The 23,193-nt window shown below is 57.4% G+C and overlaps 2 protein-coding genes across 13 annotated transcripts in view; one reads left to right on the top strand and one right to left on the bottom strand.

Annotated features, from left to right (window-relative positions):
- PPIP5K1 (diphosphoinositol pentakisphosphate kinase 1) overlaps nucleotides 1-8,659 on the bottom strand; it is a 48,094-nt gene extending 39,435 nt beyond the window's left edge. For 9 of the 12 annotated variants that reach the window (XM_075044784.1, XM_075044782.1, XM_075044785.1 and 6 more), the window contains exons 1-10: nucleotides 8,334-8,659; nucleotides 7,061-7,230; nucleotides 6,588-6,762; nucleotides 4,810-5,005; nucleotides 4,621-4,711; nucleotides 3,533-3,618; nucleotides 3,129-3,283; nucleotides 2,021-2,122; nucleotides 1,573-1,734; nucleotides 398-519 (exon numbers count right to left, since the gene is read on the bottom strand). In XM_075044784.1, the coding sequence (XP_074900885.1) occupies nucleotides 398-519; nucleotides 1,573-1,734; nucleotides 2,021-2,122; nucleotides 3,129-3,283; nucleotides 3,533-3,618; nucleotides 4,621-4,711; nucleotides 4,810-5,005; nucleotides 6,588-6,734 (1,061 nt within the window). In that variant the 5' untranslated portion in view covers nucleotides 6,735-6,762; nucleotides 7,061-7,230; nucleotides 8,334-8,659. Of the gene's footprint in view, nucleotides 1-397; nucleotides 520-1,572; nucleotides 1,735-2,020; nucleotides 2,123-3,128; nucleotides 3,284-3,532; nucleotides 3,619-4,620; nucleotides 4,712-4,809; nucleotides 5,006-6,587; nucleotides 6,763-7,055; nucleotides 7,231-8,333 lie in introns of those variants that run through there. The other 3 variants (XM_075044783.1, XM_075044786.1, XM_075044792.1) reach the window with 3 other exon arrangements.
- A 4,450-nt stretch (nucleotides 8,660-13,109) lies between these two features.
- CKMT1A (creatine kinase, mitochondrial 1A) lies at nucleotides 13,110-23,005 on the top strand. Its single transcript, XM_075044781.1, has 9 exons — nucleotides 13,110-13,280; nucleotides 18,890-19,088; nucleotides 19,523-19,618; nucleotides 19,736-19,957; nucleotides 20,490-20,575; nucleotides 21,618-21,741; nucleotides 21,923-22,057; nucleotides 22,419-22,544; nucleotides 22,766-23,005. The coding sequence occupies exons 1-9, from the start codon at nucleotides 13,132-13,134 to the stop codon at nucleotides 22,880-22,882; spliced, it is 1,254 nt and encodes a 417-aa protein (XP_074900882.1). The 5' UTR covers nucleotides 13,110-13,131; the 3' UTR covers nucleotides 22,883-23,005.
- Nucleotides 23,006-23,193: the final 188 nt, after the last annotated feature.

The raw sequence follows: 23,193 nt of genomic DNA, 5'->3' as shown, positions 1-23,193 counted from the left end.
TCCTTAGTGGTCCAGCTGACAGATTTGAAGAGAGCCACAGAATTTCTCCTCACTTTCCTCGCAGAGACATCTATCACACCATGGGCTAGTCAGGGCACCCGAAAAGGACACCAGTTTCCCTCCCATCACCAATACCACAGCTGGGCTTAGCATCCAATGAAATGCCCTGTAAGATACACCTAGCTGTAGACAAAGACAGCTAATGCCAATGCAGGCAGGAGCTCCAGAGGCTAAAAATAATTAACTCATTCCTCCCAGAGCCAAGCTTTCACCTGCTGAACAAATGTTCCCATATGAACCACCTGCAGACTTCTCCGACGTACTGATCAGGACTCCACATTCATTTTACTTTGCTATGAGTCACCTTACCCGCTATCAAAACTTGAATTCTACATACCCAAGGATTTTGGCACAGTCATCGTAATACTTCATAGAGTTCTTCACAAAACTGAAGCCGTTCACATCGCAAACAAAAGAGTGGCCATTTGCCCGCAGGAGGTCGAACCCACACACTGTTTGCTGCATGAGGAAGCAGAGGACAGAGGACTCAGGCATGCTGTGAGGGAGTGCAGCAAGGGGACAGCAGCTGCCCAGCCAAGCGAGCGCACACACAGACCAAGCCCACGTACACTGCCCAGTTCAGCTCCACTGGTGCTGCAGCCGTCCTCCACTCTATGCCTACCTCATGAGCCGTGAAGAAGCATGCAAATACACCCCCTAGCCAGCAGTAACAGGCCCTTTAGAGGAACCTTTACACCCCCACAGCTGTATCAAAGGCCCAACCCACAAGCCCCCAGATTAAGCCATCAGGGCTGCCCCTCTACCTCCCAGAGCTCTAAAGGCTTAAGACAAAGCAGCTCCTGGCTCTCCTGCTCTTGCCTCTAAATCCAAGAGTTTTGAACCAGACTGACAAGTACAGACAATAACTGGTGCAGGCAAAGACATCCATCACTATGTAGAAAAGGCTACAAGGTAGAACAAGCCCACAGCTGTATCAGAACAAATGCATGGGTTGCAGATTGCAGCGGGGGCAGGAACAAGTAGCCAAGTGCTTCTTCTGCTGCCATTGCTGAACATGTCATGTAACCATACCTAGACTCACACACTCACTCTACCGACCTGTAGAATAGAACACAAATGTGCACCAAAGCCAGATCAAAAATACAACAACAACAACAACAACAAAATAAACCAGAAGAAAAGAAGACCAAGCTTTCCACACAAACACAACTAGGAAACAGTAAAGGCAGGACAAGTGCAGGTCAGATGGACAGCAGCATGCTCAGAATCTGGTATTAAATGCTCAGATGTACGCTGGACACCAGCCACCTTCCAGCACAGAGGAGATTTGCTGCAGGCCCTTCTGCCTTCCCAGTCATCTCTGACCAGCAAACTGCCATGGCCAGCAGGACCAGCTGCACCCAGCCAGCAGAGACAGCAACTGGCATCAGTTGTGGAAGACTGCCACACCAGAGACACATCAGGGTAACAGAGCTCAAGCTTTAACACTGAACAAGATTCAAATCAGACATTCATGGAGTATCCTGCTTGCATAGGGGAGAAAACACAGACCTTAAAGGCTACACAGACTTTCCGGGCAACTAGTTTCTCCATGGCAGTCAGCATGACTGGGTAACGGATTTCTTTCCCTTCACTGTCCCGTTCAACCTTCCCATCCAAAGCAGGGGATTTGCGAGCTTCTGCATGGGCATAGTCTGGCCCAACAGTGTACACCTGAGAAGAGAAATAGTTAAACCTGACATAACCACCTAGACTAACTGCAGCTTCCAGAAGGTATTTCTACTGCAGACACAGAGAGAAGAAGACCAGATGGTCTTGCGCATTCCTCCTGTTATGACCTACAGAACACCCACTCCCCTCTTTGGGATCCATGCTGCACAGTCAATGCCTCACAGCTCAAACAAACACTCCAGAATCTAAGTAGGACTAAGCAGGACTGCCCAACCTTCAGCCATCCCAGGCCTGGAGAAGTAAGGAGCTATTCCAGGCTTTTCCTTACCTTTACATCAGTGCCATCTGTAGGCATGAACTCCTCATAAATGTATGAGCCTGTCTTCCTCACACTGCTCTCTGGGGAGTACACACTACTCCGGCTGCCAATCTGAAAGCACAGAATAAACACCTCAGGGAAGAGCAGGGGGCTCCTTTTCTTAGACGGAACAACAAAAAACATAAGCTTCATCCCATAAGTAGAGAATTAGCAGAACACCTCTTGGAACCACCAGCTATTATGGCACACTTATTTATGGGGGACAAAAGAGACTCCAGAACACAGACAGTAGGTATGTCTTTTTCCAGGCTTTAAAGAGGAGAGAAGTTATCATAGATTAGGTTGACTCCAATCACTACAGGGATATGGAACAAAAAACAATGGATAAAGACCTAGAAAGTAAGGAGCCTAGCTAATAAACAAATGAAAATAAACGATGACAGGTGATAATCAGACCAATTTAACCTCCTTTGAGCGCGGCTGACTGATCTTATGGACAGAGGAGGAGGATGTTGTCATTTTTAGTAAGGCTTTGGATACAACCTCAGGTGGCATGCCTGTATGTTAGCTAAGGAAACAATCATTTTAAGATTATTAATGGCAGATGCATAAGTGATTGGAAAAAAAAAATATCACAGCTATTGCCACTGTTTTCTGGCAAAGTGGGGGAAGTGAGTAAGGGTAGATTCCCTGTGGAATCTAGGAATAAATACTGCATTTATCACATTTGCAAGCTACACTAAGCTGAGAAGGGCAACAATGATGTTAGAGGACAGGAACATAATTTTTTTAAAAAATCATCTTGATAAACTGAGGAACTGATCTGAAAAAAGCAGTATGCAATTCAATAAGGGACACAGTTCTCCATGACTGCTAGACAGGACACAGGTCAAACAGAGGATGGAGAAGGAGAAGTCAGCACTACGACTAAAATATGTCCTTCTGCAATTCCCAGGTAGATGGGGTTGAACTAGAAGTTCTAAGAAGGTCTAGATTTCCCCAACACAAAACCTTCCTTTCCCCTTCACCTGCCCCAACATTCCCTCCAGAAACTACATGGGTCTCAGAGCTACAGATCTGCTGGTTCCAACACCAAAACTGGAGTCCCCCTCCTCACCTTCCGAAAGAGCCGCTGGCTGCCCCCACCTGCTGATGTTGGGTAGTAAATATACACATTATGGTCTTCAGCACTGACTGGCTTCTCTACAAATGGCTTTGGGAAAACAGCTCCGTTTACCTCCACGTGGTCCTCTCCTTCCACCAAGTTGCACTCTGAAGACAAAGCACCACAGCAGCATGTTAGGAAAGGGTGAGACAGCCTTAGTGCAAAGTTGAAGCCCAAGTCCACTGGCCTTCAGTCCGGGCCAGTCAGCCAGTTTTGTTGTTGGGACCTTTGTCCGCAAAAAACAACAGACTTGTGGATCAGGCCTCTTCAAGCTGATTATCAGGATCTGTTCTCTGCAGAATATCTTAAATAGTACAGTATGTGAAAATGCCTTTCAGTAGAGCCTGGGCACTGACCTTCTGGTCTATCAGGGTCTCGATTGAGCACAGCATAGCGGGGCAAGTCTATTCCCTCTTCTTGAAGGATCCGATACACTTCACGCCTGTAGAGGACAGAAACAGTGTCAGAAGACTCTAGAAGGTCCTCAGTACATGCCAAGGGAAAGGCTTTGCTCCCACTGATGAAAAACAAAGTCAAATGAATACAAAAAAGCCTCAAGACAGAGTGCAAATACTTCTCAGCACATGCTCTCCAGATAAGACCTACAGGCTATGGGGCATGCCCCAGTCCTACTCCAGACAGAGATGTCCCAGAGTAAATCTCTATCTGACCTAAACATGGATGCTTATTTACTAGCACATGCCCAACCACCAGCAACACACCCCGCACATGCCACCTACGCAGATCTGCCCTCTCGAAGGGTGCCCTGTCGTGCTAGACTGCCCAATGCCCAGGCCAGGCAGATGCAGCAGAGCCTCTTTTCATCCTGTGTCAGTGGGGAAACTGCAATTCTTTCACTAGAGTTACACTTTGGGGTACCTGTCAGCACCCACAGGAACACGCCTCGCAACCCAAAGACATGGCAGGAGGTTTGGGGTCTGGTATGAGCCCTACCCATATACAGCCAAAGCAGTCTGGCTGTATGCACTGAAGTATGTGACTGCTGGTGGCCTCTACCAAGAGCTGACTGAGAAGCCCCTTGAAGTGTCTGACCAACATACCCTCCTCAGAATCTGACCTGGCCTTGCTCCCAATGTCTGGCCCAGAACCCCATCCCACTACTTGGCTCTCCTACTCAGAGACTAGTCTTTTTGTCTTAGTCGTGGCAGTCTCTGCAAGACCTCTTCCACTTCCTACTTGATCTAGCCATTCCTTACAAGACATCTGCACCAGCAAATTAAACATGTCAAGTCTCAATGGGTTTACCCCAAAATCTATTCCCCTCCATGTTCTGGGGAAACAACTCCTAAAAGCCACTGCTAAGGTCCCCTTCCTCCCCAGCTCATTCATTTGTGTGTGGCCAGGAAGACGAAATTTGCACAGCATGCTGAGGAGAGGAATCAAAGGGAGAGGGAAGGGGCTTTAGTGGATCACAGACACCTACCTGTCCTGGATATAATACTGCATATCAAGGTCATTAATCAGAAATGGCTTGCACAGCTTGGCATAAGCAACCGCTTTATCCAGTGGGAATCCTGAAATACAGAGGGAGCGGGGGGCAGGGGTGGAAGAATGAGTGGAAGCTCCCTTGCCCAAATCTCAAGCAGGCTAAGGCCTGCCACAGACTTTTTACCTTTGGAGTGGAATGATATTAGGCAGTCACAAGAGGGCCAGTTCTCCACCGGTTCATTCAGAATAACATCTTCCCCCATTATCACCACTGTGATATACTCAAACTTGCACAGACGCTCCAGAATCTGTGTCATGGGCTTTGACTTGGACTTTTTGGTCATGGCACAGATTCCAACCACAATCTGCCGTTCAGGTGGCTAAGGGAAGACAGAGATCAGTTTAGTACAGGGTCAACTACTTTACCGCATTTAAACTACAACAGTGTAGAAATGCAACAATGCAGAACAAACAAAGGGGTTTTCTTCCAACCTTACACACTTACAGCTCTTGCTAGACTCAAACCCATACACACTTCCAGCTCCCACAAGAGTCCACTGGGGGACATCATTAAGGAGCAGCCCAAAACAACTGCTTCTTTGCCAGGTAGTATGTACCTCCTCCTTTTACTGGGCACTAATGCTAAGGTCAAAAATAAATACCTGGCACCTGAACAAGCAGCAGGGACTGGAATCCCACATCATGTTCTCTGGCCCACAACTCACCAAGGCAGTTGGTGGACTTAGGCAGGCTCAGGAAAGAGCCAAAAATATTTTATAGCAAAAAAGTCCAGGAGCTCGGTCTGTTTGTCTTATGGGAGAGAAAACAAAGGGAAGATTACAACAGTAAGTAGCTATGAGTAGAATAGAAACAGTAGCAAGTGCTCTTCCATGTATCTGACAAAGGTACAAGATCCAGTGGGATGAAGTTGAGTAAGTCAAGAAAGAAGGCAGGCATTCAAAAAGCACTGGTAACCGTAACAGAGGAACAGGCTGAGGTCTGTGGTGGACTTCCGTCAACATCTAGAAACCCCAGACTGGATGTTTTCCTGACAGATTAATTCTGGCCCAAGCAAGATTAAATGCAGTGAGATCATCTGAAGTGATACACAGAGGACTGCAGGTTACCCAGCACAAACAATTGTGGCTTCAACTGTAAGCTGAGACTTTAGAAGTTACTGCACAGACTTGCAAAGCCAAGGTTCCACAGCAAGAGCAACACCTGGGAAGTGAAAGGGTTTACAAATCCTTCACCACACCTGATGAATAGTTCCTCACTGAGCATCAAGGTACACAACACTGCATGGGTTTGAAGGAAGCCCATGTGGGCTCTGAGGTCAACAACCCACTTGCAATGGAGACTCAGGGTACAGAGGCAATGGAAACGACCACTGCATTGGTGTATGGTCCCAGCAATTCACACAGCCAGCAGCAATGTCCCTGCAGCATCCAAGTCCCATGTGCAGAACAGCAAACATAACATTTAATGTAACACTGAATAGGGGCCAAAATCAGTCAGGAGCTGGAGATCATTCTCCTTTCTGCATCCTGTTCCTGGATACTACAGAAAAGAATAAATGCTTCCTTTCCACAGACACACCTTTGCCCTCTTCACAGTTCCCAGAGTTTTCCTGAAAAATTTCCCTGATGAAACAGAAAGATTTACAGGAGTGTCAGGGTTAAGTTGCTAGGACAAAGAAATCTGCTATAGTACCTGAAAAAGACCCACAAGTGAAAAGGCTAGGATTTACTGCAGCATGAGGCAGCAAGTATGGCAGCATGACAATGCAATATGTCCTGTCAGAAATGACGTTGCTGTTCCCCACAGTTGTGCCACACAGCCTGGTGCCACGTCCCCTGAAGTCCTGACAGCCTATGGCCTCAGCAGCAACCGCGCAAACCCTGGCTGACACCCAGGAATTCTGCACAGATGCTCCAACCCAGAATGCTGGGACCTCCTTACCGACTCCTCCTCTTCATCATCTTCAAAGAAATCGGTTTCGTCTGTCTTCATGTTTGATCCCAGAAAGTCTGTCTCATCGTCCCTGGAACCGACAACAAACCTGGGAGTGGAGTTCTCTCCCTCACTGGAGGTCGTCAGGGACGACATTGCAGCTTTGGTGGCCGACCATCCCGCTCTGGAACCACAGCATGCAAAAAGGGATAGAGACGGTCAGACGCAGGGCAAGCCAGAGGCCAGCTGTGCTACTGGAAGCAGGTGATGGTGGGGAGTGCAGGGACTGATCTAGCATGAGTGAGCCCAGGCAACGTGCTGCTCAGCACAAAAGGAGGGAGCAGAAAGAGACCCTCGGGGTGCAAGGGCATCCAGGATTCAAGATAGTTTTAGATAGGCAGCTCCATTGTGAAACTAACCCCTTTGCACCAACTGGGAAAGGGACAGTGTCACCGCCAGCACTGAAATCATGTAAACCTTACAATGATGCATGCTCCAAGTCGCTGTCTAAATCATGGAAGGGGACAGTGGACACTCTCGTAGGCTCGTACACCCAAAGACATCAGCTGGGACTCCAGAATTTAGGATGAAGCTTAGGACAGTGACGGTGACTTTCCAATCGCCAATTTTCATCCTTTCAGCTCAAGAAGACCTACAGAAACAGAGAGACCAGTTTGAGAGGTGCATGAGTTTGCAGGGAGGAGGGAAAAGGAAGAAGGGACAACTCTTTGGCAGGGAAAGAGGACACCAAGGAAGCATCAGCAACAGTTTGGGTTGCAGGTCAGGGTTTCTGGGTTTGCAGGCTGGCTCTGATTTATGCTGTGACCATGGAAGCCAATTGTCAGGATACAAGCTATGCTTTATAAACACCAGGAAAGGAGTGTGTCTTGCACTGTCACCTACAATAGCAGCACTGTCTGCTGAAGAAGTGACAAGAGTTTGAATACACAGTACGCATGATCTGTACACACCAAGGACACAGCTGTTCACCTCTGACCATAGCTGCACATACATAAATGTCAAGCGGTTGCCCTTTACCATGTTTTCCCCAACTGTAAAGGGGTGAAAAGTATCCCTCCCATTAAGTGTAACCTTGAGAAGAGGACATTGTGAACACCTCATGGTATTAAGTACTTCCTAAAAATGGACACGAGACACTCTCTACTGCTGCTTCTCATGCTCTCACATGATTTCCAGCACTCCCCAGACTGCAAGTTACTGTATTTCCTGCTCTTTTGAACGCGCTCTCCCCTACAGCCAGTACACCATAAGAGACTATACTGCCACATACAGCTGTCAGTTCCCAGTCTTCTGGCAGCTCTTCCTCACAGAGCAGAGGAGGCACACTCAAATGCCATCGGCCTACCAGCATGGTTTCACAGTAGGTGAGAATCCCCTCACCAGGAACAACAGAGGGGATTAATCCATTCAAGTACAGTGGGAACGTGCAAAAGAAACAAACACACAGAGCAATCCAGCTGCTTGTGAAATTCCCTTGGAAATACGGGTAAAAATAAAGCATGCCTCCATGCAGAAAGGCTGTGCGTGCTCCCAGAAAGGACAGGGGATGTAGCAGGTAAGTGCTCAGAGAAAATGCTGGAGCAGAAGCACACCAGACAAGGTCCCGCAGCCACGCTACCAGGCACTGGTTCCACAACAAGCCTGTCAGTTATCATGCCAGATGTACTGGAGGAGCCGAATCCAACCCAACAGAAACCAGAGAGGTGACACAGCAAACCCGGACTTTGCACCTACCACACCAAGGACGATCTCCTCCGCCTGACTCCCAGATCACGCTGGTCTTCCGCTTGTGCACCAAGCCCCGCGCTGCCTGCTCCCACACAAACCTTGAGGCACAGGGCACACCCAGCACAGAAAAATGTCCCGATCACCAAGAGTTAAAGCTGTAATTCACCTTCAGTGCTCTCTGCTGGTGGGAGCAACAGTGCTGGCAGACTAGGCTATACAGGCATTTTACTGTGTGCTTCATATAGCCCTACTATTTCCATACGAGGACAAGAGAAGGATTCCCGACATCCTCAGGAACCACTCTCATTCCTGTGCCCTGCTGCCTCAGCACGCCAGTGCAGAACGAGACCTTAGCAAGTACACTGCCAGCTTGATGGCTGATGATTTAATGAAGTAAACCATGCAAGAAGAGGAGGAGGGTTGTTTTCTCCAATCCCTTACTCTCCCCTCCCTCCTGGAAAAAATAGATCAAGCAGGAGGAAAACCTTTGCCCTAAGAACTAAGAAAGCAACAAGCTCTCTACATTCCTGCTCCTATCCCAGAAGAAAGCCTCTGCCTTGCTCTGTAGCTATTTCTAGAGACCATGACACACAATACTCGAATCAGGTAAAAACCTAGAACCTCACTGAAGCATCAGGCATGCCCTTGGTGTTAACAGGGAAAGCCTCATGATCTCAGGTTGTTTCTGGTGTGGGGAAAGGGAGAGGGTATAACCAAAACTTTTTTCAAGTTTCTCTTTAAAGTCAATCCCTTATGTGACTAGATTTATACCAAGAGAGACTACAGATGCTTGATGAAACAGAACTTTTAGCTACAGGCATAACTAAGGCATCTAAAACTCAGACAGACTGTTGCTCTTAAAGGGAAACAGGCAAGGGGAGCTGTCTTCTGCTATCAAAGGCTATTAATGTGAGGTTTTGCCACCATGCCTGAATCAGCTCTAGTGCTGGGCTATCAAAGAGTTTATGTGCCAGGAGGGTGGCAACTACCCTTACAGAAACAGTAACGGCAACATTCCTGTATGGCACTCAGCCCACACCACCACCACCACACTGTTACTTCTTTTCTTCAAACCTAGAGCTATGAGTGGCGGTGACAGTACACAATGCTGATGGTTCTGCACCATTCTCATTGCTTCCTGAGCTAACTGCTTCTAGAGGTCATACATTCAGACCAGTCCCCACTTGCTGAGAGTGCTACAGGTCTCACCTTTCACGAATCACAGCAAGAAAATTAAGTGTTGAGTTAGTGCTGCTGGCTGTATTGTCCGAGAGAGACAAAAGCATTAACACGGCTCCGGCACACACACAAAAAAGGTAAAGATGGCTCTGGCTTTGAGTATAGAATATTCAGGCTTGCTAGTCCCATCACAGATAGACGAAGAAGTACACACCAGCCGTTAGAGCTAAAGACATTATTGCACTCTTCCAAGAAGGGCAGCTATGATTTGCTACACAATCATACCAAAGGTCACCGTAATCACCTAACAGCAATCAGAAGCTGCTGACACGCAACCTGAAACTGAGACGTAGACCTTGCCTCTAAGTGTCCTAGGACTAATTCAGCTCCTTAGACTACCCTGTATTAGTGATAAGAAATGAGATAGCAAGCTGTTTCCAGATCTCCAGCAGATCATTCTGTGCTGTTCAGATAAGCATGTTCACAGAGTAAAGAGATTTATTCTTTGTGCCCCACTTCTAAGGTACCAGAAATTTCAGGGAGAAGAAGGTATGGCCAGGTCTTGTATTAACTTTGGACTCAGTGTGACATTAACCACTAAAAGAATAGTTTTGGGTGTTGGGTTTTTGTTTCATTTTGTTTTTTAAACAAAGCCTGTTATAGGTGCAGATGCACAATTTGTAAGCACAATCCCTACAGTGAAGGGCTGAAGGACAAGGACTGCAGCAACCAAACAAGGCTGATCACATCACTGGTGGCAGCAGGCATGGAAGGTAGAAAAGGCACCTCTAGGAGCGGAGACCAGGCCTGCGCACACCACGGAGGGTTAGGCAGGAGGTCCAAGAAGCGCAGGGTACCACTGCATGCAGACAGGCTGCAAGGATGGTTTAGCTTATGGACCCACAGCCTGATTTAAGCCAGGTCAACTATCTATAGGATTGTAACCTTTAAGAATACACATAGCTGGCATTTTAAAATACTAATGTGGGCACTGTCTTGTTGAACTACCTGAAACTGCTGTGGGCACTAAAAACAAACAAAGAACCCAAACAAACAAAAAATACCCTACCCAGAAAGTTTAGGCCTTTATCAGTGAAGTACCTTTGCAGGCATGACCAGTGAAGTGCCTCTGCCCAAAGAGTTACCCCATTGTCACAAGGGCTATTTGTATTAAGGTTAATTACATACTCACATACAAAAGGTGAAAGCTGTACTCTTATCATAGATGCTTAATTGCTTCTGAAGAAAAAAACCACCTATTCTAGAGTTAATAATTAAAAGCTATTTGGACTTGGCATATCAAAGAAAGCTCTGTATGTTCTACTGACAGCGAAATTCAATGTGTTCACAACCAGGAAGCTGAAGTCAAGCTTCTCAACGTACAGTTCTGCCTGTTCAAGCAGCACTTTCTGTAACTCCAAACCTATTGACAACTTCAAACCCAGAGAGAGTACAGCAATGGAGGAAACATTTCATGTTTCCTGACCAGCAGCTCCTTCTGCTAGACAACGCTGTTTGCAAATTCGGTGAAAACTTCTTGGCCTGTCACTTCTACATTTGAGCAAGTGTTATATTGCTCACAGAGCAACTGTAGCAGTAAGATCAATTCTTGTCTTAGGAGATTTTTTTTAACAAGATTTTTTAATGAGATTTATGAGATTGTTAAGTGTGAAACTTCACAGCATTAGGATTTCTCTGCGACTGTAACAGTTAATAAAGGTTTATTACGGAACGAACCCCTGCCGCTCTCCCCTTCCCTCGCACCCCCAGGCACGGTGCAGACGCGAACCCCAACGCTTTCCCGAAGGCTTCCCGGGGGGAGGCCGGGGGAGACGGCTGCTCCTCCGGCGGCAGCTGCCGGGGCCCGGCCCGGGCAGAGCGGCGCTGCCGCAAGCAGCCAAGCTCCTGGCGAGCCGCCCCGGCGCCGAGGGGACGCACCGGCGCCGCTGGGCCGGGCGGCACCGACACGGGCGCGGGCAGTCGCCGACGAGCCGGGCCCAGCAGCGGCGCGGCCGCCCGCCCGCTTCCCCCGACAGCCCGCAGCGTCCGGGAGGGGCTGCAGCGTCCGGGAGGGGCTGCCGCGCCCGCTCACCCGTGGCAGGGCCGGGCCACGGCCCGGCCCGCCGCGCCCTCCGCCCAGCGGCGGCTCCCGCGCCGCGCTCGGTGCCGGGGGGGGGCGACAGGCCGCGCCGGGGGAGCCCGGGCGCCCCGGGCCCGAGAGACCCGGGCGGGTGGCGCGGAGCGGCGGGGCCGGGCCGGCCGCGGCAGGCCCACCCCGGGGAGCCGGGCCGCGCCTCGCCAGGGGGCCGCCGCTGCCACCCACCCGGCGATCCCCGACAGTCGCCCGACGAGCCGGGCCCAGCAGCGGCGCGGCCGCCCGCCCCCCCCCCACTTCGCTTCACTTCGCTTCCATGGCCCGGCGCCCCCCGCCCCAGCCCCGGACTCGGACTCGGACTCGGGCCCGGGCCCGGGCCCGGGCCCGGCGCACCGGGGACGCCCCGGCACCCCGCCGGCGGCAGCAGGGGGCGCCACGCCGGGCGCCGCCATTTCCCTCCGCTCACCTGCGGCCTCCGAGCGCACCCTGCGCTGCCGGCGCGGCCGCCGGCCAATCACGACCTGCTGACGGCCGTGCCCAGCCAATCGGGGGGGAGGGGGGCGGGCTGGGCGGGCTCCAGGCGGGCGCGGCGTAGCGGCCCCTGGCGGCGGCGGGGGCCGCTGCGGGGCCGGGCGTGCCGCGCGCACGTGGGGCGCGGGCCCAGCGCCGGGCACCGGCAGCGCCGCCGGATCCCGCGTTATCACGGCAACCGCGCCGCGCGGGCCGCCCCCGCCCCGCGGGACCCAGGGCGGGAGGCGCGACTGTGCCGGGAGGTCGCCCCCGGCGTGCCGGAGAAGCCGGGCGGCGCGCCCCAAGCAGCGCCCGCCGCCCCTCCCGTCCCGCGGGGTCTGCGGCGGCGGAACGCGGCGCGCTCCCTGCCCCGCCGGTGCGGCCCCGCCGGGGCCGCGGGCACGGGCTGGGCGGGCGGACCGGCCTGTCCCGGCGGGCGGGGACAGCGGAGGGAGCACCCGGCGCCGGGCAGCGGCACGGAGCGCGGCGGGAGGGGCGACGATCGCCGCCCGCGCCATGCCGGGCCGCCGCGACCTGGCCGCCGGCCGCCGCGACCCATCCCGGGCCGCATCCCATGCGCCGCTCCGGGGACCCGCTTCCACCGCTCCCGCGGTCCGCGCCCCGCCGCTCCCGGCTCCAGGTGCGCGGACTTTGCCCCGGCCGCACCCTCGCCGCCGCGGGCCGCGCCGTGCCGTGCCGTGCCGTGCCGTGGAGCCAAGGGCCCGGGGTCCGGGGCCCGGGGCCCGGGCGCAGCCGCCCCTCCGGCGCTGTCCGTCGCGCGGTGCTGAAGGCGGCGGCGGTTGCGGCCCCCGTGCGGCGGGCGGGGCGGGGCGGGGCGGGGCGGGGCGGCCGAGCAGGTGGCGGTGCCGTTGCGGCCCCCCCCGTGCCCGGCCGGCTCCCCGCCCCTCGCGCACCCTGCCGCCGCTGCCGTTCCCATTCCCGTTCCCGTTCCCGTTCCCATTCCCATCACGTCCGCCTGCCGGCCCCGCCGCGCTCGCTCCGCCGCGCCGCCGCTCCGCGATGGCCAGCACCTTCGCTCGCGCCCTCTCCGCCCGCCGCTCCGCCGGCCTCCTGGCCATGGTGGGCGCCGGCTCCCTCGCCGCCGGCTTCCTGCTCGCCCGGGACACGGTCAGCGCGGGCGACCGGCAGCGGCGGCGCTACCCGCCCAGGTACCGGGCGCGGGCGGCGGGGGCGCAACGTGCGGGGGGCGGCGGGCGGGGGCCGGTCCCTGCGGCACCACCGGCACTGAGGAGGGCGCGGAGCTGCCCCCGAGCTCCAGCCGGGGCCGGGCTCCCGGGGCGGCTCATGGGGCCGGCGGGGCCGGATGCTGCTTGTCCGCGGGGCGGGGGTGACCGGGACGCCCAGGAACCGGGCCCGCGCCGGCCCCGGGCGGCGCGGGCTCGGCCGTGTTGGACGGAGCCGCCCAGCCTCGGGCCGCCGGCGCCGCGGGCCCCGCCGGTCCCGCGCCCAAGGGCCCCGGCGCCGCCGCGGCGGGGCCTCCCCGCCCGGCCCGGCCTCCCCGAGGGCCGGGCGGCCCCAGCCGTCGCGCCGGGGGCGCTGGGCGCGGACCCGCGGGGGCCGGCGGGGCGCGGAGCCTGGCTCGCCGGGGCTGTGGGCCGGGCCCTCTCGCGCCGGCCGGGCGGCCGGGGGGTTCCTGCCGCGGGCCCCACGCTGAGCCGGGGCCGGGCGGGCTGCGGGGTCCTCCACGGGCGCATCCCCGTGCCCGGGGGCCGGCTCCGGGCGCCGGCGGCCCTCCGGCGGCCGTCCGAGCTGGGAGTCCCGGGACTGCCCCCGGCCCTGGGGCGGTCGCGGAGCGCCGGGACGCGCCGCTGCGCCGCCAGCCCGGGGCAGGCGGGAGCAGCAGGGGGACGGGGACAAGTGCTTGCCGGCAGGGCTGGGGTCTGGGGGGGGACTTCTCGCGGCTGTCGGGGGGGCGGGGGGCTGCCGGGGAGACGGGGCAGCATCCCCGGGCCAGCCAGCGCCGGTGAGGACGTGCCCCAGGCTCGGCCCAGTTGCCGCAGGAGCCGGAAAGACTTGCCAATGTCCTGGTGGGAACAGGACGGAGCAAAAGGGTTCATTTTCTCCTCCTGGCGCAACACCCAGGAGCTCCGTCTGCAAGAGCCGGTGTCAGAGCAGAGACAGAGGCCCCTCGGCAGCCCCTGGGGGCTGGCGGCAGCTCCTGGCCCGACCCCATCTGGCTGTACCAGCCTTCCCACGCGCCTGCCTTCGGGACAGGGACTTCTGTATTTAAAAGAAAAGGTTCCCTGGCAGGTCCTCGCTCTTCCATCTTAAGGGAGAACTGGGGGGGGCCCGCAGGTGCTGGGCAGACAGCCCACAGCCTGCGGGTAAATTTTAGATGAAGTTGAGCCCTGAGATGTGCAACCAGGACTTCTGGGAGGCGGGCACGGAGCCGAGCCAGGCCAGACGGGCACATGCATGGCCGTGGCCTGGCTTAGGGGTGCTTTTGGGGTAATGCTGGCTCTGCGAGAGCCGCTGGCCCTATTTTCAAAACCTGTGCCTGATCCCTTAAGCCAGATAAGTGTCACAGCTGCAGAGTGGTGCTAAGGTTCAAGCTCCAGCTCGGGAGGTCTCATGTCACTCCCCCTTTGAACTGCTCTTTGCCAAGGGCTACCCTGGGGAGCCCGGCCAGGCCCCAAGAGGGCCAGGCGCTTTGCTGCTGCAGGTAGAGGCGTTACCACTGCTCCGCTCACCGCCACTCACGACAGCAAAAAGGAAATGGAGGCCCTGAGACCAGGAGAGGTGGAGGCGGGTCCTGCCTGGCGCCCACGCTGCCTGGCCCTAAGGAGCATGGAGGACCAAGGTGCAAGATGAGGGCTGGAGGCAGGAGGTGCCTGTGCCTCACAAGGACTAGGCAGGGTAGGGTCAGGGCCGGGAGGGGAGAGGGATGTGGTGGCCGCCGGCCGGTCCTTCCGCCTTGCACTGGCACCAGCTCCTTGGCCTGGCACAGCTCAGAGGCAGGTCAGGAAAGCGAGGAGCAGGTTTTCCTCCCCATCCTGATGCCAGCAGAGACTGTGCACAGTGAAGGAGCGGAGTGAGGAAGGAGGCAGCACATTACTGCTCCGAACACATGCAGCTGCTGTGATCCCTGCACCAAACACCGTGCAGTTAGAGAGTGGCACTGCGCTGCATTGCAGGCTGAGAGCCCTGCTAGTGCAGAAAGCTGTGTGCCAAGAGCCAGCGCTGGGGCTCAGACATGCTGGGTCAGGCCACAGAAATGAGGGGACAGAAATGGAGTGAGTTTGAAGAATGATAAAGGCTGGATGTTATTGTTTATTCACCTCCCAAGAGGGTTGTATTTTCAAGCTTTCTGAACAACTGCAGGGCCACAGACATCAGGTCTTCACGGAGTAAGGACGGTGGGGGAAAAACACCGGGACCTGTGAGACCTGCTGGCTGGCGTGAGAAAGGCAGGCACTCTGCTCGTGTCCTGTTCCTGCAGGCAAGGGCACCGGGACCTGGGGAGACCTGGCCTGTCCTTGCTAAACCTGGACAGACAAGTGTCCCCTTGCACACACAAAACACCAGCTGTATCCTTGTTGTGACTAGGGGCAGGGGCCACGCTGCCCGTGCTGCAAAGGTGTTGCTGTGGCAGGATCGGTGGCTGGGGAAAAACAGCAGGTCAGAATGTTGATGCTGAAACCAGGGATGGGGCTGGGGGAACATCCAGGCACCATCTGTGGGAAGGAGGGGGCTGAAGTGAGTCTGGAGGAGGAGATGAAATCAAGGTAGGGGATGTGGCTGAGAAGCTCTAAAATGAGCTTCCTGGGAGGGTCTGTTCAGCTGGGAATGATTTTGTGACAGAGCTGACAACTGAAAAGAGCCTGGACAGAGCCCCAGGGGTGAGCAGCAGCATCCCACTCTGCGGGGGCAAGTCAACCTGCCTGGGGATTTTGCTCCTCTAGTCTTTAAGTTAAATAACAAGAGACATTGGAAACAGCCTTGAAGGATCTGAGTGGCACCCCACTCTGCCACAGTGCAAATGGCCATGCTGGGGGGGGGCACCGCCCCCCCCCCCAGGGGAGATGTGGGCACGGGTGTGCCTGCTGCCAAGGCGGAGTCCCACATAAGGCGCGGCGCCACGTTTGGATGGTCACGCTGGGGCTCCCTGCCAAAGCATCTCCACACAAAGCCCGAGCCCCCTCCTCCCTGCATAAACAAGCCGCATGCTCCGCTGCCTGCAGCAACCTGCTGGCACACAGCTCCTCCCGCCCGCCGCCACCGCACAGGGTCCGCACCGCTCACCCCACGCACACCCACGCGTCTCTCCAGAGGCCGCGTGCAGTAGGCACTGCCGCCAGCGTGGGCACCCGCAGTGGCGGTGACGCCAGGAAGGGCGCTGGAGGCTGCTGGATTAGCGGTGAAGAGCCGCGGAGAGACACAATGGGTGGCCGCTCCCAGAGAGGCTGTCCAGTCAGTAGATGGACTAATAATACCTGCCAGGCGCTTACCAGGTCTCCTCCCAGGTGAAGCACCTCCTGGCACAAGGGCAGAGAGGGCAGTTGCTGCAGGCAACTGCAACCCGAGGTCACAGGCAGGACAGCAGCGCTGAGCTGCCTCATGGGACAGCGCGGGTGGTAACGAGATGCCCGTGCTGAGTCGCGCTCCTGGCAGACATCCACCTTCCACTGAAGACACTTCCAGCCTCTGCGGCCGGGGGGGAGCCCACCCTATCGCTCAGCGTCGTAGCACTGGGAACGAAATATGGTGCTGAAAGGGTCATAATTTTAAAACCAGCTTTGGGGACCAAGACAAAGGCACGAAGGCAGCCTGAGTAAGGCCAAGTGCAGTGTCACCTTCATGCTTGTGGTAGAGGACACCTGGACACCCCGGAGGTGTGTCCAGCATGGTGGGGGCTGTTCTGGGGGAGGGTGCATTTGGACCAGGAGCTAAATTAGCACTGCAGAAGGTACAGACCCTGCAGGAAGAGGCAGGAGTCTCAGGGTTTTGGACTCTGAATGCCTCAGTGAAGGTGTGGACTGCCCGTAGCAGACAGCATGCTTAAACCTACAGCAATCTTCTGCTTACTGGAAGTTAGCTTGCTTCCCTTATGCTGGCTCTCTGGATGTAGTCTGCTGCCACCAGGGTGGAAAGCTCAGCAGGCTGTGGTCCTGGCACACCAGGCAGCACTGGCCATGATGGGGGCAGAGGAGGAACCTGTCCAAGTGTCCTATTCTGATCAGCAAATGCTTTTTAAGAGACTGTGTCTCCCTGGGGAGACGTGGGTCAGTAGCCAGCTGACAGCAGGGGCAGGAGCAGAGGGGGAGGCTGCAGCAGGCTGCATCCCATATACAACGGGTCAGCCTCTGAACTGGAGCATCTCAACACAGCACGGATATGTGTGTGGGCTGGGGGAGCAGCCCTCAGCCTCCACAGCCTGGGAAGAGTTCCTGCCTGAAGCAAATGCCTCCTTGCACCGGTCCAGGCTAGAGCCGCCAGTGCTCCCCTACGCAGAGCAGACAATGTAAGCCCTACCTCCCTTTATTTCTGCAAAGCACAGGAAGCCACAAGCAGTAGCCGAGCTGTAGGCGAAGGGCCAACGCACATTCTTTGGCCTGCAGACACAGGGGAGGAGGTGGCAGCAGTGACAGCACTCTACATTGCAGTATGGGGGCCGGGTGCTGACAGCTGGACCCAGTACCCTGTGCAGACGCTCAGCCCAGGAGCAGGACCTGAGCACCAGGAGGGTGCCAGGACTTGCTGCTGGTGATGGTGGCTGGCTGTTGCTCCCACCAACCTGGACCTGCACTAGCCCCAGCACCTCTGCTCCCACATGGACCTCCCCTGCAAGTTGTGCCACCCCCAAGGCAGCACCCCTCCAGGGAGAGGAGACAGGTGTCCCCAGGGCTGCAGGACCCCCTCCAGCCACCAGCCAGGTGTTCTGGGCTGACAAGGGCCAGTCGTGTCCCACTAAGGCAACCGGAGGCACCACCTCCCAGCAGGAGGGATTTGTCCAAGGAGAGCATTGTTGAGGTCCTGCCCTGCCAGTCTCCCCGTTGAGCGCAGAACAAGCACAAAGCCTGGCTAAAGTGGGAATGAGGTCAGGGGACGGCCTCCCACTAAGCTGATTAGGGGAAAGCATCCCCCTAATACAATAAACTGCGTCAGAGCAGTGCGGTTCCCACCGGCTGCAGATCGGGGTCAGCCGATCTCCTGCCCCGCGGCATCCAGGGGGTGGAGGGACAGGGGTCAGGGTGCCTGGCTGGGGCCCAGGGGTCAGACATACCAGGGCCCCCACAGGCAGCGTGCCCTGCTTCCCCCACTCACTGCACCGGCAGACCCCAGAGTGCTGGGCAGAAGGGGCAGCGGGAGCAGCCACCCTCCATTTGGGCTGGTGTCAGGGCAGCCCCAGGGAGAAGGGGAGCAAGACCCCCACCTCCGCGGCCCAGCTGCTCTGGCGGCTCAGCGCACAGGCTCCCACCAGCTGCCTGTGCACTGGGGCTGACGTGGCTGCTGCTGCTCGCCCGGTACGGGGCTGATAAGGAGCCGCACCCTAACAACCAGTCCAGATTTGGTCATGCATTCTTGTCCTTGTGGCAATGTCAGCCCTCGGCTCAGGCTGCTCTCTGCCCTCGCTGTGCGATGCCCATAACTGCCTTCCCGCTCCTGGCTGGCCTTTGCTGGTGTGGATAAGCAGAGCAGCTTGACGTCCCTCCCCAGAGCTCCCCTGCCCATGCCTGTCCTGAGGGTCTCTGTGGGGCAAGGGCACAAGTGCTGGGGTCCCTGTCCCCAAAGGACTCATCGGTCTCTCTTCCCACAGTGCCGAGTACCCAGACCTGCGGAAGCACAACAACTGCATGGCCAGCAACATGACACCAGCCATCTATGCCAGGCTCTGTGACAAAGCAACCCCAAATGGCTGGACCTTGGACCAGTGCATCCAGACGGGTGTCGACAACCCCGGCCACCCCTTCATCAAAACTGTGGGCATGGTAGCTGGCGATGAAGAAAGCTATGAGGTGAGTGGTGGCCGGAGCCCTGCCATGCTCCAGGCTCTCCAGGGTGCCTGCAGCAGCCAGAGGAGTGCCGGTACCTGCAGGACATCCAGCAGCCTGGCATGTTACTGGCCTCCTCCTCCTGCCCAGCCTGGGCAGCTGGAGAGGCCCCTTGGCTGGCCCCAGCATGTCCCTGTGGGACACAGGGCTCCTTCAGAGCAGCTGTTCTAGAGCCCCGCACCTCCTCCTCCTTGCCCCTGAACCCCCCACTTGCCCAGGCAGTCTCAGCCCCATGGATTGCTATTGCATTGCAGGATGCACAGTGGCCCCCAGCCACCCTCTGCAGCCCCCCTGCTGCCACGTCCCCCACACTGGCAGCAGGACTGTGCCAAGCTCATGGCAGGGGCTTCATTGGGCACTGGGTCTGCAGTGCTGCACATCATACCATTTCCTTCCAGGTGTTTGCTGACCTGTTTGACCCTGTGATTCTGGAGCGGCACAACGGATACAATCCCCGCACCATGAAGCACGTCACAGACCTGGATGCCACCAAGGTGTGCAAGCCAGGCAGCAGTGCTGCACATGGGGCCCCTTCCCCAGGCCTCAGGGGACAGGGCCGTGCCAGCACCAGTGCCGACCCATAAGCACACCATGGCTCCTGTCTGTTCCAGATAAAGTTTGGCCACTTTGATGAGCGCTACGTGCTCTCATCCCGGGTCCGGACTGGGCGCAGCATCCGCGGGCTGAGCCTGCCACCAGCCTGCACCCGTGCTGAGCGGCGAGAGGTGGAGAAGGTGGCCGTGGAGGCACTGAGCGGCCTCACTGGAGACCTGGCAGGCCGGTACTACCGCCTCAGTGAGATGACAGAGAAGGAGCAACAGCAGCTTATTGACGTGAGTCAGTGCAGCTCCTGGCCAGCCACCCTGGGTGCCCACAGAGCAGAACCCCTTCCCCGGCATCGCCTCTCCGGGCGGCTGTATCCTCCTTTCCCAGCCCCGCTGCCCCGTGGGACCAGGACCCCCTTCCCCAGTGAGGCCACCCTGCAGTGCAGAGGGTGCTTACGGTGCTGCTCAGCCCTCCCAAGCCAGGGGAGGATGGAGCTTGCTGAACACAGCCCCAGCAGCTCACAGCCCCCTCTGGCCCTTGCCCCGTGTCACTGCCTGTGCCCAGGGGAAGGCAGGCTTGTAGGACATGGCCCATGCCCCACCAGCCCCTGGTACAGGGTGGGCTGTGCACCAGCAGCCTTCTGCCTCCCTGGCCAGGAAGGTAGGGACTCCTGCCCACAGGTGGAGATGGCAAGTGAGCTTGCCCTCCCTGGGACAGCTGTGGTGCATCACCTACATGGCAAGCTGGGACCAGTAAGACAGGGTGCCCTGGCACCAGCCACACAGCCCTGGTGAGCCCACACACTCTGCCTCCCTCCAGGACCACTTCCTCTTCGACAAGCCGGTGTCTCCGCTCCTGACGGCAGCAGGAATGGCCCGGGACTGGCCCGACGCCCGAGGGATCTGGTGAGGATCTGCCCCGGCATCAGGGAGTCAGGAGGGCAGAAAGGCAGGGGATGCTTCTGCTCCATTTGGCTGCCCCAGCCCCACCACCCGCATTCCCCATGTTCACTGCACCACAGATGCCAGCGCATGTGGCACCAGCACCCCTGGGCTGTGCTCATCCTGGGCTCTGTGGCCTGACCTGAGACCCCCTTGTGCACTGCAGTCAGCAGCCAGATGCTCCATACACAAACTACAGCATCCTCCTAAGAACTGGGACTTTGGCGCCCACCCCTGCTGTCAATCACGCCCGCTCTCACCATCCTGCAGCACCTTGCACTCTAGGCTGCCAAAAACCTGCAACTGCCTTCTGCTCTCCAGGCAATCCCCAGCACTCCTCCTAGCTCTCTGCACGCTCTACATGCCCCCAAACTCACCCTGCCATGACTGCATCGTACTGCTCCCTCCCAGCATCTCTGCAGAGCCATGCAGCATCCCGCGCAGCATCCCACGTGCCTGCAGAGTGACAGCCGGCACATGCACTCACTCGCCCACGCCGCCCTTGCTGGCACGGCACCTTTATAGCAGCCTCATGGAAAAAACCTCCACAGCACACATGGTCCCCAGCTCCAGCAGCCCCCTAACCTAGCACCCCAACATGCACCCCACGCCTCACAGCCCCCTCCTGCTGCCTGCATGGTGCAGGAGCTGTGCTGCTGTCCCCAGTCTAGGCAGGGTTGCCACCACTCTGGCACTGTGCTGCTCCTCCTGCAGTGCTTGCCTGTGCCCATGGCACTGGAGCCAGTACCCGTTGCCCGCAGCGGCTCATGTGGATGAACGCTGGCCCATCTCCAGGCGCATCTCCTGGCTGTCTGCCTTGCTGCCAGGCTGTGCTTTGGCAATGAGCTCCCAGCCATGGGCGCAGGCAGAGCACCGGGACTGTGGGGCAGCACTGGCCCTATGGTCACAGGGGCAGAAGGGGCATGGCCAGGGCTGGCATGGGTGGCTGGGTGGGCACAGGGCCTCTGCTGGCTGCCAGTGCAGCCCAACAGTGCCCTGTCCCTAGGCACAACAATGAGAAGACCTTCTTGATCTGGATCAATGAGGAGGACCACACCCGCATCATCTCCATGGAGAAGGGTGGCAACATGAAGCGCGTCTTCGAGCGGTTCTGTCGGGGCCTGAAGGAGGTGAGCATCCACCAGCCCCTGCTGCGCCAGCCCCGTGGACAGGCAGATAGGTGGACAGGGGCAAGCAGGGCCACTGCGGGGCTGGCCCTCTGTGCTTGGCCAGGGCTGGGTGGTGCTGCCATGCCAAGAGCTGGGCACCCCATGGCTGGGGGCTGAACAGCTGCTTGTGCCTCTAACCCAGGTGGAGCGGCTAATCCAGGAGCGAGGCTGGGAGTTCATGTGGAATGAGCGGCTGGGTTACATCCTGACCTGCCCCTCCAACCTGGGCACTGGGCTGCGAGCAGGAGTCCACATCAAGCTGCCGCTGCTCAGCAAGGTATTACCATGGCCAGTTTTGTGGGGAGCCAGGCCAGGTCTGTGGGGAGCCTTGGCTGCCAGGGCACAGGGAGCCCAGCCGTGCGAGAGGTGCAGTACTGCGTGGCGCCCGGCCCTGGACCTCACTCAGGCTCCGCCGGGAAGCGTATGGTCCAGCCCCTGCCTGCATCCACAGCTGGAGGGGCCAGGGACCCAGGTGTTAACCTGGTTCTGCTCAGGGCAGGGCTCCCTGTGGGGATTATGAGACTGGTGACGGAGTCCCGTGAGCAGCAGAAGGACTGCCCCAGGGAACGGTTGGCAGCAGAGCCCTGGCTCCCTTGCCGATAGTCCCACTGAGCGCTGACATCTTCTCTGGGCACCAGGACAGCCGCTTCCCTAAGATCCTGGAGAACCTCCGGCTACAGAAGCGTGGGACGGGTGGTGTGGACACCGCGGCTACTGGCAGCGTCTTCGACATCTCCAACCTGGACCGGCTGGGGAAGTCAGAGGTGGGTGCTGGGCAGAGCTGCTTTTGGGGAGGGACGTTCTGGAGTGTGTGTGCCTGACAGGCCCACAACACCCAAACAGCTCTGGGGCCATGTGCTGGGACCAGCACATGGGTGCTGGGAATGGCAGCGCCTTCCCTTCACGCAGTGGGGCCAGCCAGGTGCCTTGCTGGCATGGCTCCCAGAACAGCCCCCGAGTCAGGATGCATGTGCTTCTGGTGCAGGTGGAGCTGGTGCAGCTGGTGATAGATGGTGTGAATTACCTGATTGACTGTGAGCGGCGGCTGGAGAAGGGGCAGGACATCCGTATTCCCTCTCCGGTGCCACAGTTCCGGCACTGAGCTGGACCAAGGTAGCGCCAGCCCCACGGGACCCAGCTCCCCCCATAGCTTACACAATCTCTGTGCCCAGCATGTCGCTGTGTCCTGTTACCTGCAACGCGCCAGGCCAGACCCCATAAACATGCGCTGCTGTAGCCATGGCTCAGTCTCCTCCTTACCCCAGCACCCACCACCCCACTGATGTCCCCAGTGCCCTGTGTCCCTGCAGAAAGGCACCCACCCAGGTCTGGGTTTCCTGTGCCTTCCCTAAGCAGCCCTCCCCGGGATTTCCCTGAGCCACTGCTTCCCTGGGGAAAGGGCTTGGGGGGCTG

Source organism: Buteo buteo, chromosome 13, assembly GCF_964188355.1.
Source record: "Buteo buteo chromosome 13, bButBut1.hap1.1, whole genome shotgun sequence".
In the NCBI taxonomy this organism is placed as follows: domain Eukaryota; kingdom Metazoa; phylum Chordata; class Aves; order Accipitriformes; family Accipitridae; genus Buteo; species Buteo buteo.
This window is presented reverse-complemented; position numbering and strand designations above follow the sequence as displayed.